Source organism: Acyrthosiphon pisum, chromosome A3, assembly GCF_005508785.2.
Source record: "Acyrthosiphon pisum isolate AL4f chromosome A3, pea_aphid_22Mar2018_4r6ur, whole genome shotgun sequence".
Taxonomy (NCBI): Eukaryota; Metazoa; Arthropoda; class Insecta; order Hemiptera; family Aphididae; genus Acyrthosiphon; species Acyrthosiphon pisum.
Window position 1 is genome coordinate 671,135 of NC_042496.1, and position 15,639 is coordinate 686,773.

The following is a 15,639-nucleotide window of genomic DNA, read 5'->3' on the forward strand; positions in this document are numbered from 1 at the left end:
AATTTAGTGGCTATAAATTAGATAAACTCAGTTAAAGTTCACATTTTAACAAAATACTAAAAGCATATCGCCATATTTAAATTATCAAATAAAATAAATTCATAATATGGAGTATATTTTACTATTTACACTATTCAATAATATTGATCCCAATCACGATTTAAGATATTAATGATTGATTTATTATTGATTGCAACAATGATGTCGATAAATTAAAATAACTGAGTCTTTATCCTAATTTATATCTAAATAATATAAAATGCTCAGCATCTTACGCCAACGACCATACCACGTTGAATACACCAGTTCTCGTCCGATCACTGAAGTTAAACAACGTCGGGCGTCGTTAGTACTTGGATGGGTGACCGCTTGGGAACACTACGTGCCGTTGGCATTTTTTTGCTATATTTTTGTCAAACATTCATAATAATAAGTTTTAATGAACCACGAACGATTTTTTACTGCCCAAATTATAATAATTATGCCCAATAATGTAATTATAATTTTAAATTTTAGGTTCTTTACAATTTCAATTGTATATCTATATATTATATCCAATATTAATATAAAATCGATATATTACATTAACTTTGAAATTATACAGTTATATTAGCTAACTTTTGCTCCTTAAAAATAAATACACGTATTAAGATTATTATACACGTACATTGCATTGGAATTTTGTAAGATCATAAAATTGTTTATTTCTGTCTAAGATAACTCAAACACACACCACACACACACATATATAACTATATAAGTTACCTATTACTTATGAGTTATGAGTAGGGTTCGGATTTGAAGGCAATATAATCAATAAAAAAAGCATTTAAAATGTAAAAAAAGGCAAAAAAAGGCATTTAATTTAAATAAAAAGGCATTTCATAACTTATGAGAATAAGTAATGTAAAAAATTTTTGTAATTTAAAAATATTATTTGTGGGTAGTACATTTAACTTTTAACGTATTTTATATTACGATAACGTTTTCAAACGTAATGTTTTCGGTAAAAGTTAATACAACCTACTGCACTAGCTTTGTTGCCGTTGATTTTTAGTGGACTGTATTAAGAATTAAAACCGTTTTTGTTTTGTCACATTATAATTTATTTTATTAAACGGAAACGGACACTTTGATACGCATGTACATGGATGGACGTTTTTCAATAACTAAATCATTAATATCTGTTGGCTCGACAGGGTTATTTCCACTTCTTTGCATTCGGGTTGTTCGTTTTATTGATTCTTCTGTAGGCATTTTCATTAAAACTTGTTTAGGTACTGAGTTCATTACTTCATTGAAAATTTTACTATAGGCGTAGAACCAGAAACTTAAGCAATTTCTTTTATTTTAATTTTAGATTTTACGGCTTCAATAGCACTTTGATCAGACGCATGAGCACTTAAGATTTTTTTTTGCTTAATGATGATTTTAATATAGCTGGACACTTAAATGAACTGCTTTTCACGCATTTCCACCGAATAAAATGCTTACATTCTTTGTGTTTTGTATACATATAAGTTATATGATATAACCTTTTAAAGCAACTTTTGATTTTAATATTTCCATTATTGATCACGGAGCACAAAACGACAATTAGGTACAACCGTTCGATACAGACTAATAACGCAAAACATATCAATATCTTCAATTTTATCGATCGACAAACGTGTTATTTTTATAATAGTAAGATACCGTTTGTACAGATAAGTAATGGTTTTTTCGCCCATATAGGTATGTAACTATTAGATAAAGTAAAAATAATATTTATTTTGTAATTTAACGCAATTGAATACCATCCTAACTTTATTTCTTAAAGACTATTAGGCCTTAATGAAACAGGTACTTTTTTTCCGGGGACTTTTTTATCAGGGACTTTTTTTCCGTTTACCATTTCACCACCACGCACACACAGCTAGTTCTCTATATTTTTAAGACATAGGTGTTAGTGGAGTAAAATAACGAAGTTGGTGTTTGGGTGCGAGTATTATTATTGTACACTTCCGAACCGTTCATACATTATATTTAATTTTACAAAATGAGTAAAAAACATTAGTAGGTATACATATTTTTGTGTAAAGATATTATTAGTGAGTAAAAAAAAGATAATGATATGAGTGATTATAAATATATATAATTTAATCAATAGAAAGAACGAATAAGATAAACATATTTAACAGTGCATTAGTCTACGTCACATGCAGAAATCTTTAAAAAGTAAAAGTGCTATTAAAGTTAAATCAAAAATGAGAAAAAGAAAATAATTTAAGATATTACAAATGTTATATACATATAGATAGGTCGTAGGTAGGTAATTCTAATCATTATTAAAATTATACTTGCAATAATCAGTTAATAAAGTATAGGTAGGTATGTTGTTAAACAAGTATAGATAGTAATTCAGGAGGGTCATTTAAACTTTTTTTTTTGTTGGTGACAAAATGTTTGAAGGCTATTCAAGTCATTACCAGGCCACATGTTGAGGAACTAGGTATACTTTTAATGTATTTATTTTATATTGTGGATACCAGTGTACAGTGGTATTTACACTTGGTAAATAAATTAATGGGTATAAAACACCTTTATAATAAAATATACACATTTTTTCTCACTGCATACTCAAAATATATAATATAGCTAGCTTAATAAAACCAGACATTTATTTTATGGGTAGGTATTCTTCTTCACAATGCTTGTGTTATAATTTTATCGACTATACAATTGTGGCCTGCAGTGGGACCACAAAACGACATCAAACATTCTTGGAAATTAATCATTAGAACAATACTGAAAAAATATAAATTATATATAATATAAAACATATTGTGTGTTTAATTTTTTTTTATTTATGTCTGTGTACACGGTAAGTACTTGAAATAATGCTTCGATTTTCCACTTCAGTGTCTTGTTAGATCAGAAAGTGAATATAGTTGGTGCAAAGGGAGGTAAAAAAACAAAAAATAAATTAAGGAAAAACAGGATTTTTTACGCAAAATCGATTTTCGACACCAAATTTTTAGTTTTAAAATATAGAATTCCGTAATGGTCATCAAAATAAAATGTTTTATTTTAATGAGTAAATAAGTGAAATAACTGGTTATGTGGAACAATGTTTATGAATATAATTACTTTATCTAAAATGTTAATTTCTTGCAGGTGTATTCGGAAGCCCGAAGCGTTGGTCTACTAAAGTCCTATAGATAGAGTTAGGTTAAATGCTTGAGGTCAGGAGCCCATTAAACTTCTCTGCGATGTTTAATTTATAGTATTTTTGATTTAGTCGTTTCAGAGAAATGCAAATCTTACAGTATTTTTTCGAGTTTAAGAAATCATGTCTATTTAAGTAATAGGTAAAATAGTAAAAATACCAATTACAAATTTTTTTTGCGTTTGAAATCAGAGATTGGAAACTTTATGTTCTCAGTTCAATCTAGATCCAAGAAAAAAAATAACTTCCTACCTACATTAATTTGAAAGGAAATTCAAGAGTGTGTGAATGTATACATAAATAAAGTACAATGTATGCGTATTATATATATTTATGGCTTAAGCATTGACAGTAAGAACTGGCTCTGTACTCCCATTGATTATAATACACGGCGGTAACCCTCTAGAAATCGTTTCTATCCAACACATGAATAATATATTGATTTCCTCGTTATTTTTTGGAGTCGTTCTAAAAATGTTTTATTTAAAATCAATCTTTCACATAAAAATAAACTTTACTATACTTACAAGATGATTAGATCGGAATTAAATGAATGCAATTCAATTAAGTCTCTTAAAAACAACGTTTCAGCAATATGTTCTGTCTGAGAGCTGCAATCATCAAATTGATTCTCTGGAAAATAAATTCAAGTTCTTGTAAAAAGTAATTTTTGTACAGATAATTAACACACAATGTTACCATTGGGAGCCATGCGTTCCAATAAAGAATTGAAATATGTCATTGTTGTAAGACCAGTGGTGTTTGCTAAAATGATATCCAAGTAGTCGAAATTAATTCGATACAGTGCTAACAATTGTTTTAATCTAGAAAAAAAATGTGTATTTTTAAATTTGTATTTTGTTTGTGGCTTTTTATCTAACTACTTATAGAAAATAGTCTATCTGATAGACTATAATTCAGAGATGGCGAACCTATGACACGCGCACGCTATTTTAGTGACACACCCAACTTGTATTTTTATCGTTCAAGCTATGGATGAAGGAATTTTTTAAGTTCAAAAAAAGGGTCATCAAATTAGTTGACACGCAAAGCTAATAAAATCCAACTAACATTTTTATTTGACACACGGTTAAGAAAGGTTTGTCACCCCTGGACTATATCATATCATTCATATCACAAAAGGTCATGTTCAATTTAATATTATTATTTTATGGACTTGGTAAGTTTAACCGGCTGTAACCTATAAACGCAAAATATGACCCAAACGCAACCTAAAAGCACAAAAATAAATAACCCATAAGTGCAAAACAGAATTACCTTTTTAATAACCCATAAGCGCAAATCAATTTTATAAAAAAAAATGTATTTTATTAAAATCGTAGTTATTATTAATAATTAATTAAGCATTTACAGTGGTATTGAAATTAGCTAAAAAAATCAGAAAATCAGTAAAAAATAAATATTAGAATTTTGAGTATTATTTTAAATTAGTTAAAAAGTATTATGAATAAATAAATAAATATATTAAACTACCTAATATAATAATGAGTAGGTACTTTAAAATTAAATTTTAAATTTGAAGCCCATTGTCTTTAAGTATTCCAATCTGGTAATTTTTTTTTCTTTATAGAAAGTCCAAGTTTTTGATGACCTAAGATTTGCGTACGTAGTTTTTCGACCGTTTGACTGTAATTTTAAATAAATTTCTAGATCTTTAATCATTTTAATAAAACTATAAATATATGGGTGGGAGGTTATAAAATTGAACCTTCAAATGCCTGTGATATGATTCTGGACCATTGGTAGTCTTTGGCTCGTCCGAAGGTGGCTCAGCCCTTTTGTGTAAGTTAATGTAAATTACATTTTAATAATACATTTTTGAAGACTTTTAATTTTAATTTTAGCGAAAACCGGACACAGTATACGATTGAAAAATTTCACTCGAATTTCAATTAAAAATAAAATAATGTATCAGGTAGGTAATAACATTTATTTTTGCGCTTTTGAGTTATCGGAAAAAAAGGTTGATATGCGCTTTTGGGTTTCACCGGTTAACCATAACGTATAATTTTCCAAAACAGCTTGCATTGTTGTTACTTGGAAAGAAAAATATATATAACTGGAATATTAAAAAGAAATGTATAGGTACCTTAAGTAGCTTAGGTATATAAATTTATATTAACTATTACAAGTAATTATATCTGCGATACCTACTAGTGAACACACTTGTAGAAAAACCTGACAGTCCCCTATAAACTTTTGAGTTAGTGTAAAAATTGAGTACTCCAGCCTAGTAAATTAGGTATTTTAAAACAATTTTTTAGTCATTGCTTATGATACAAAAATGTAAAATAAATGTAGGAAAAAAGAAAATCATCCTCCTATCCGGTCATATTTTTATATGCGGTCTTGAGTTTTATTTCAAAGTTCCAATAATTCAGTGTAAATAATTAAATCTATATAAGTCTCAGTTTATTAAGTTTTGATCCCTTATCCATTATCCCTGTGCATACCTATGATGTTTATTGTCAATATTACATTTAAAAATTGTATACAAAAAAAATTCAAAAATAACCTTTTACGGTACTGAATGTGATATAAATGACCAATTATGTATAAAATAAAACAAATTTAGAGAATAAATGTACAGCACTAAATAGTATTAAAAAGTATACCTATACTTATAGGCTATAAGTGTATAAATTGATAGTTGAGAGGTAATAATTAATCTTCGCAAAGAAAAAAAAATAAAAAAAAAAATAAAGAAGAATACAAAGAAATATATGTAAAGTGTATACAAATATTAAAGAAGACACTTATTGACAAGGATTAATTACAATTTAAAACTATAATGTTTTTTTTTTTTTAATATAATTTACTTACATCTAAAAGTATTACGAGTTGTATTTAAAAATCTAATGCAGTGGAGACTAAATATTAGCTAGTTTCAGAGCTCTAACAAAAAAGGAATCATTAGGTGCCTGATTTGGACTTAAAGAATAGGATAGCAAAAAAATCTTGAGATCATGATCTCGAATAGTAGGAGGGAATACGGAAATTGACTTGAGCTAAAAGCTCGTAGGACATATAATATTATAATTTAATAAATCGTATACGAACATAATATCAAATAACTAACGCCTTAGTAGGAACTAGGAGAGAGTCTATGCCCTATGGTTACTACATTTTGAACCGGCATAATAGATTCTTTAGAAATGGGTTGGTTGTTCATACAGGCAATTCTTTTTAAACATTTAAATTGAACATTATTAGGAATGTTAATATGAGTAGGTAACGATAGACTCCAAATTACTGAGGCATATTCAAGAAAACAAGGGATTAATAAATTGTTTTGTGTAATTAAAAACTATTAAAAACTAAAATACAATAAGTACTTCGTACTATAAAAACAATCTATCTCTATTGGAACTGGAGCAAGCATAATAAATAAATACCTACTATAATTACTATTTCGATATTTTTTAATGTAATACATTTTTCGTGAAATTATAGTTTTTACTTGTGTTTTTCTTCAGACAAACAATCAAGTCTGTTTGTCACTCCAAAAATTCGAAATTTACAATTCTTCCACGTATTACTTTGTTTCAATATATATGCAATGATTAACGATAAACCTAAATACAATTTGAAAACATATTTATTATTTCCAATAAGTTATTTAGATATATAAGATAATTTACTTTGAACAGAAGTACTTATTTAATATAGTTACCAACCTCCATCGTTGTACAACCACCACACATCTACTGTCCCATTTCGTTTCATCTTCTCGAATGAAAATTCCTCGTTATTTATTTTTAAAAAGCAATCAGCCATCCTGCAATGATTTTCCTATATTACATGCTATTATGCTAATCAATAATCATGCTATAATTAATAAGTAGGGATGCGCCGATACTCGATATCGGCCGATATTGGTGATTTCGGGTTTATCGGTATCGGTTTTTTTTTTAAACCGATATTTGAACCGATACCAAAAAAAAAAACCAAATCTATCAGCATAATAGCATTGATTATAAATTGTAATAGTTAAATGTAAAATGATAATAGTATTTCGGTTGATAGTATCGGTGATATTTTAATATCGGTTCATTGTTTATGCTGAAAATGTTGGTTTTCAAATATATCGGGTATCGGTTTTTTTTATTGGTTGCATATATCGGAATATCGGATATCGTAAAAAGAGGTATCCGCCCATCCCTATTAATAAGTTTTAAAAGGTCGCCACCGCGTGGTCGTGTTATGCTCACGACTTTAAACATATTTTTTTAACAATTAACTATATAAAAAAACATTATGTATAGTCTATAGAAACTTAAATAAATGAAATAACTTTATTAAACGCAATGTAAATGGATACAGCGAAAATAGCGGCTGAGACCATATTTCTAGCCACTGAAAAGTGAAAACTCCTATGCTATGGCATATCTCTGTCTTAAAATCTATGGTACATACTGGTAGGTAAATAACGAACGGACGGACAGAAATAACGGTGATTTTAGGTGTTCCAAACTTACCTAAAACCAATACAATTTTAAAATAAATAATAACATAAGTTATTTATACTTTTGTTGATTTCTAATATTTTGATTGGATTGCGTTTTGTACAGAATTTTTTCATTTTTGAAGTACCTACTTAAAATCTTGAATTATTAAATTCCGATCATCTCTTTCGGTTGATGACACACGAACCATGATTGTCGACATGTCATTCATATTTGCCACACTAATAAGGAAATACGCATTATAATTTATAAGTAATTTAATGTAAAATATTTTAAATTACACATACTTGAATATATTTAAATAAGTCTGAATATCTTGATAAGGGCAATTTAACCAATTGGACTTGTATCCAACCATTGCTATATTTGGTCTCAATTGTCCATGTCCACAGCTATATATCATATGAGTGGCAATATCCAATTCTATGCTATCAATGACAACATATAGGGATTTGATTCCAGAATTTCTTAACCATTGGATTCCTCTGGCAAGGAATATTTTCTTTTGCCTTAGTGTAAGCGATGTCTTTAAAAATGTAATATATTCATAATTTTAATATATGAAACTGTTGCACATTTTATCATTATTTTTTTTGCTAACCTTTTTAATATTGACACACATTTGTACACCATTATTCTTAGTAATCAAATGAGCTAAAGAAACTAACTTTTTTCTTGACTCAGGGTTTCCAGAAAACACAATTATATTTGGTAAATAGTTCTTGATATGGTATTGAATTGTATTGGCCTTGTACACGTTTCTTATAAGGGTTTTTATTTGATGTGCTTGCTTAGAAGATCCCCAATTTTTCACTTTATTTAAATATAATATTTTAATTAATAGAAATATTGAATAGTTAATTAGTTAAGTTCATTATATTAGTAATTTAACAAACCTTCATTTTTTCTACTAGTAAGTATGTATAAAACACATACAGTACAACCAACAATTGCTGACATTTTTGCATTAAATGATATCATTATCAAAATGCAGATAATACCTACGGCAAGACTTAACCATTTGTTATAAAACTAAAAACATAATTAATTAATATTTTATTATAATAAAAAATGAATGTAGGTAGTTAACCTTAACTATTTATAACCATGTACAGAATATTTCCTGAGTCTCTCCTCTCTCATCAGGCAAATAACGATTCTGGCACTTACTAGGTGTTAGGCCTGATAGTTTGCTCAAGAATCTGAACATTGAATCAGAATTACCAAATTCCTATCCGACCTAACATCTAATATTATATCTCTTCTCACCATTCACCGCTCAAATTATTCCATAGTCAATAATAACTACTATAACTTGTCAATAATTTATCTTTCTATCCTGTTTATTCTGTAGAATTATAATCTGTAATTGTTGAGCTATACAATAACTTCTTGTAGAAATCTTATAAAAAATATATGTATGTATATAGTATATTGTATATATTATTTACTGATGAGTAGGTACCTTGTATGTTGGCCTCCAACCCAAAGGCTTAAAATATGCAACATGAAATGTACACAAGTTTAACATGGCGTATGCAGATAAATAAACGGCTGACATCAATGAGGCAATTTCATCGAAGTCACCTAGTAAAAATCATGTTAAAAAATTGCATTAATGTATGATTTGAGTTTTTAGAAGTAAACAATATCGATTAATTATTTTTGCCAAATATAGATAATGACATTAAATTCACTACATAATTTGTTGTAATTCACATTGAGACATAAATAGTTTAAAATAATATAGTATATCTAATATTTAGGGTTGGTACTTGGTAACGATTTTAATTGTAACACTGTTACCCTATATCATACTGAGTTATATGTTTAAATTATTTAATCAACTAAGTATCTACCTAGTTATTATCATGTAATTATTAAAGTAATTTTTTCAAAATAATTTACTATTTAATAGTAGGTACCTACATAGGTATAATAATATATAACAGAGCCATATTGGTGTATACTGTAAGGCTGGGCAGGTTAACGATGTTTTTTAACTTGTTAAGTTAAGTTATTTTAAAGTAATTAAGTTAAGTTAAGTTAAGAATTAATCTTATTATTTTTCGTTAACTCTTTAAGTTAAAAGTTAACTTTGAAAAAAAAGTAACTTAACTTAGTGTAAAGTTAAAACATGCTAATTTGCAAAAATAAAAAATTCCAGTCATATTATATGGTTAATTAGATAGTTTTTCTTTACGTTCAAGAAAATTACTGGGTAAATTTAAAATGATACATCAAAGTAAAAACACAATCAAAAATTTGCGTTATTCTTCGGACGAAAATTAACTTAATTTAGATATTTTTGAAATAAAATTAACTTGAAGTTAACACGTTAATCTTGAAAAAAAGTAACTTATTAAGTTAAAAGTTAATTTGAAAAAAAAATGTAACGAGTTAATTAACTTAACGTCTTAACTTAATTTTAATTTTTAACTCGTTAATGCCCAGCCTTGGTATACTGTATATACCACGAGTAGTATGGGTGTTACCTAGGATTGTGGTGTCTTATGGTTTTAAATACGAGTCATATATTCGTATTAGAAAAATATTTTTCTCTAGTACCGATAAAATATTTTAAAGACAATTTTATTTACCTATTAACAACACTATTTATTACTTGTCACATTAATACTATATTTATAGTTTGATATAAATGTAAAATATTTTTAAGTTTGATAAAATACTAGTTTCTCTTGAAATTTAATCAATAATCATTATTATAATAAATTAATCAAATTTTGTTTTCTTATGTTTTCAGGCTCAAATGAATATAAAATAAATGTAATTGAACTAAAATCAGTACCTAGGTAATGTTGATTAAACAATCAATTAGTAATCATTTATTTATATTATCATTTGACAATCAACAGGGTAATTTAAAACGTCCAAAATGTATATTGTTCAAAAATCTATTTTTCCAAATTTATCACTTTCTGTTCCAAAAAGTTCAGTGTCTAGTGAAAGAACATTTTTAGTAATGCATCGATTCTACTAATTATTCTAGTTGTCTATTATAGCTATTGAAACATTAAAAAAAAATGTACAATACTCAGTGAGCAGAGGCTTAAGCTATAATGACTAGTGTATTATTATTATGCTACCCATATAAATTCTTTAACTTTCACTAATAAAATAAAAAATTTAAAACTTGAATTTGTAAAATAACATATTTTAATAATTTAATATTTATCTCCTCATTACACTCTTTTATGATTTGTACCTATTATACACACGCTATAATAGTAAAAAAAAATATTAATTGATTTACATTTATGAATAATTAATGTAATGTAATGTGGGGAGGAGTTAGAGTTCCCTACTTAGTTTACTTATTATAAAAATGCTTGGACTGAAGCCCCAGCCCTACTTTTAATTAGGTATAATTACGCCTATAGACTAATAACGTAAATATAACGTAAACTATCCTTTAATACCTCTAAAAACTAACATTGACGACACAATCACGACAAAAACTTTTGCACGATAGGGTTCATTCCTTTTCCCATAACCTTTTGATAAAAATTTTAAAATCGGATGAACATCATCTTGTCCCAGTCTTTGTAACAACTTTGGAATGGACATTAATGAGGTTAAAGCACTACTAATAGTAGTTCCAAAACAACCGAAATATATAGTATTCGGCCACAACGAAATCGACTGCATCACCTAAAAACATCAAAATATTAACATTAATTTACATGTAGAACAGATGTACATTAATTATATTTATGATACATTTACATTTATGTCTTTATACAATCCTTTGGTGCAATTTTTAATTTCTATCGAACAATTTAAAAAAGATCCATTTTGAAATTCGGTTACATTGCCGCTCGCTTCTCTTAATTGAACCGATCCAAGTAATACTATTAATACAATATATATAGTTATAGTAATGAAAATTGATAATAATGTTCCTTTTGGTATTGAAGAAGTAGAATTCTAAAAAAATATTGAGTTTATGATCAATTGATCACTTATCGAATCAATATTATTTTGTGTACTTTCAGATTCCCAGATAGTTTTACTCCAGCGTGTACAATACCAGTTACAGATGAAAAGAAAACTCCGAAAATTGTAAAACAAGAATGCTCAACGTTGTTTATAGTCCTATAGTCTGAATGCCAGTTTTGTTCGAAGGTTTTCACTGGAATGTAATGTGAATTAATACTATTATTTATTAATATTTATATTAATATTACACTCATGTTAAATGTGAATAATAATTAATAAATATAGTAGGTAGTGAAATATATTACTGTTCAATCCAGTGAATCCTGATGCCTCTGCTGAAGGAGTTTGTGGGCCGTTAATTGAGCTAATAATTACGTTAAAAATACCAACAATTATGAGTATCAGAAGAGAATGTTGTATCTGAAATAAAAAGCTTATAACAATTTTAATAATTTGTGAAAAGTATTTTTATACAGACTTCTTCTTCTTTATCCATGCTAATACAACAAAGTATATTCATAATTATTATAAATACTACTCCAAATTCTTTGTAATTTGAATTTATTATATATAACCCTTTAGATCTTAGAAATGATCTTAAAGATAAACAAAATCCAATTGTGTTCATTGCTGCAGAAATTATATTAGCAAATGCTAATAGGATACCAATTGACGCTCCAATTTCCGGACCAATTGATCGGGAAATAATGAAATAAAGACCCCCTGCATAAATAAAATAATAATTAATAGTTTAATAAATTTATCGGACTCAAAAGTATATTTTTATTAGAAAAAGAGAAAGGAGACGAAAGTAAAGGAAATATTTCGATTATATATTTTTAATACGTATAAATTGACATCAATGGAATTATATTTTTAAGCTTTTTGGTATACTAAAAAAATGAAGGTGATTGATGAACATTGGTTTTACAACATTGTGTTACTTATATAATGCTGAATGCATGGGTGTTAGTAATTATTAAGATATTTTTCGGTTCTTACAGCAGTTTCTTGAGTGTAAAATATGGTAAGTCTAAGCCAACACAGGAGATCTGTTTTGAACGAATACCAATAGAAAAGTCACAATTATGCTCCCTATACTTTTATAATGGGTTTCTGCAGAAGTTTTATGGTCCACAATAAAAAAATCCAGAAAGTAAACATCATTAGGTACCTAGCGATAGACTATAGTTCATTAAAATTACCATATTAATAATTATTGATTTTAAAAATGAATTTAATTTTAAAAAAAATAAAATATTAAAAAAAAAATATTAGGGCTTATTTTTTCAACTTTTCAACTTAATCTGTTCTAGCTATAATCAAGCCTGGGCAAGTTAGAGACTATTCCTATCTAGCTAAAGTAAGAATATAAACAAAAAATAGTTAAATTTCGTTTCTAAATGTAGGTTTTTCACAAAGTTAAATATAATAACTTCAAAGGACGCCACACGCGCATGTGTTGTCTCCGTAGTACAATTGCGTAACTAAGCAAATTTATACTCAGCAGATCATGTTTAACTCAGTTAGTTATTTAAAAATTAGAGTGAATGGACCTAATATAAAACTTAATAGTAATAACATTATCTGTGTTCGTATGTTAGTTTTTGCGATATTTCAATTTTTCAGTAAGTTTTGCGTATACAATATAGAATAAATTAGAAATGCTCATAACTCACTTATAAAATGAATAATCGTGAAAAACCAACATTCGAACATAGACATTGTTCTTACCACCAAGTTTCTAATAGGTCGATTCACTCTAATCAGTCTTATGTTTAAACTAACGGAGCTGAACGTGATCCGCTGAGCGTAAATTTGGTATCGTACATTTACCTATTTACACTTGTAAAACGGAGACAACACATCTGTGGCGTCATCTTAATTAGATTATAATTCAGTCGATTAATATATAAATATACCTACCATCTAAGTTAGAAAAAGGTGACTGATAACTAAGAAGTCACTGTTACTAAAAAAAAAAAAATCTTATACGTTACTTTTTTGTCTCACTACTTTAGTTATTATTTATTTATAAAAATATTTACTGTAGTGTTTTTACAAATTCGTTAAATTAGTTGATAATTACATGAAAAATATAACTAATTAAGCAACTCAGTTAATTTATAAATAGAGGAAGAGGAACTATAGTTAAGTTCAGTGCTCGAATTGGGAATTATTAAGTAGAGGAGCTCAATCCAACAATTTATAAACTGCGTTCCAAGTGCAAAATTATTCAACGCAGCCCCCCCACATCCCCCTTAACCAATTCCTAGTTTTTCAATACAACATTTCATCTTAATTACAGAATTTTCTACTCCAAATTTCCAAATATAACATATTTAACCATATGTGCCTATATGTAACATGTAAGTGAATATGGATTTATATTTTATTTTTCGAAATTTTTATTGATGGAGATAATACCTACCTACATTTTTCGGTAAGAAATAAAAGATTTATAATTATCAGTGATAATTCTTAATAATTATTTGTGCTATAGACGCATACCTATGTGAATTGTGAACACTAGTTCGCAGATATTTACAAACAAATGCCCAAATCAATTTTTATTAAAATTAGGAATGTATCTAAGTTGTTGTCAAAGATAAACCTAATGAATTCTACATTTTATGATATAAAAATATTTTTCATCCTATTTATGGTTTTGACATTATTATTAGGTACCTCCCAGACAGCAATTTTTTGTTTATTAATATTATTATAACATTATAATAACGAATAATATTAGTATAACGTTATTTTAATACTATTATAATATTATTATTACAAAATGCTGTCTGGGCTATAATACTGTTGTGATGGCATCCAAATAAGCATAATTTTATTATTCGATACTTGAAGTTTGACTGAATTTTTTTAGGTAAATAAGTATAGAAACTATAAATATATATCAACTATGAATATAATAATTTTAATTTATCAATTATGCTGATATTGTTTTTTAATAAATCGAGTTGTACACGATATTAGGTACCATAGAGGTATATCATACCAATGTAGTTTCAATTAGATGTATAATATTTTTAATTGCAGTTATTGAATATAAAATAATACCTCCTGGTAGTTTTCCATTTGTGCTGATCGCAGACATTGAAAAAGTGGTGACTAAAATAATAAACAGTGCGATAAAAATAAAAATGATTAAATGAAAAATTCCGGCTTGTGCTATAATCCACGGCAGCCGCCAGAAAATCAACACGCCCTTGATGCTGAGTAGACATGGGATCAACACGCCTTTGACCCATCCCAGTTTTATTCCTGGGTTCACCTCTATTTTGTTTACTTCTTCATGGTATAATTCATTGAACGATTGAATCTTTAAATATAATAAGACACAATATTGAAAATTAATAAAATATCATATACCTAAGAGGTACAATTTTATAAACATTTTTTACGATTAGATTCTTAGGGGAACGTATTTTATTAACAATGATGTGTGTTTTAGATTCTGAGTGGAACGATGAATGTATTGATTTTACAATGATGTGTGTTTATTTATTTTTTATTTTTATATTTTTTATTTTTTTATTTATGTGTCTCATCACGGTTTGGGGCAGTAAAACTGCTTCGATTTTCTTCAACAGTATCTTGTTTGATGGGAAAGTGAATCTAGTTGGTGCATTCGGGAGATCAAAATTTGAAATTTCTAATAGTTTTCAAAAGCACCGTGAAAAACAAAAGAAAAATTAAGGAAAAACGGGAATTTTTACGCAAAAGCTGTTTTCGGGAAAATTGATTTTGGTTTTTGGTGTAACTTTAAAAAAAATGACCGTAGATATATTAAATTTTCACTGGTTGTTAATATTTCCATTTTCTATACATGATAAAATTTTAAAAATATTTTGATTTGTTTTGAACTGTTTAGGGACATTTTCAGTTTCCAATTTTATTAGTTTTTTTTTCTATAAATGTCAATAAAACTTTATTTGTTAAGTAAAATACTTGAAAATTTAATAC

The 15,639-nt window shown here is 27.3% G+C and overlaps 1 protein-coding gene and 1 non-coding gene across 2 annotated transcripts in view; one reads left to right on the forward strand and one right to left on the reverse strand.

The window, feature by feature from the left end:
• Positions 1-275: 275 nt before the first annotated feature.
• On the forward strand, positions 276-394 carry LOC115034518. Its single transcript, XR_003839881.1, has one exon. It is a non-coding gene; the product is annotated as a 5S ribosomal RNA (ribosomal RNA).
• A 2,607-nt stretch (positions 395-3,001) lies between these two features.
• The window catches only part of LOC100166270 (bumetanide-sensitive sodium-(potassium)-chloride cotransporter-like), a 17,752-nt gene continuing 5,114 nt past the window's right edge, over positions 3,002-15,639 (reverse strand). Inside the window, exons 2-17 of the mRNA XM_029491553.1 lie at positions 14,734-14,995; positions 12,134-12,378; positions 11,961-12,075; positions 11,706-11,848; positions 11,443-11,643; positions 11,136-11,367; positions 9,161-9,282; positions 8,592-8,727; positions 8,297-8,508; positions 7,983-8,221; positions 7,827-7,916; positions 6,907-7,007; positions 6,690-6,804; positions 3,908-4,032; positions 3,736-3,841; positions 3,002-3,676 (exon numbers count right to left, since the gene is read on the reverse strand). Coding sequence (XP_029347413.1) covers positions 3,547-3,676; positions 3,736-3,841; positions 3,908-4,032; positions 6,690-6,804; positions 6,907-7,007; positions 7,827-7,916; positions 7,983-8,221; positions 8,297-8,508; positions 8,592-8,727; positions 9,161-9,282; positions 11,136-11,367; positions 11,443-11,643; positions 11,706-11,848; positions 11,961-12,075; positions 12,134-12,378; positions 14,734-14,995 — 2,574 coding nt within the window. The 3' untranslated portion in view covers positions 3,002-3,546. The remainder of the gene's footprint in view (positions 3,677-3,735; positions 3,842-3,907; positions 4,033-6,689; positions 6,805-6,906; positions 7,008-7,826; positions 7,917-7,982; positions 8,222-8,296; positions 8,509-8,591; positions 8,728-9,160; positions 9,283-11,135; positions 11,368-11,442; positions 11,644-11,705; positions 11,849-11,960; positions 12,076-12,133; positions 12,379-14,733; positions 14,996-15,639) is intronic.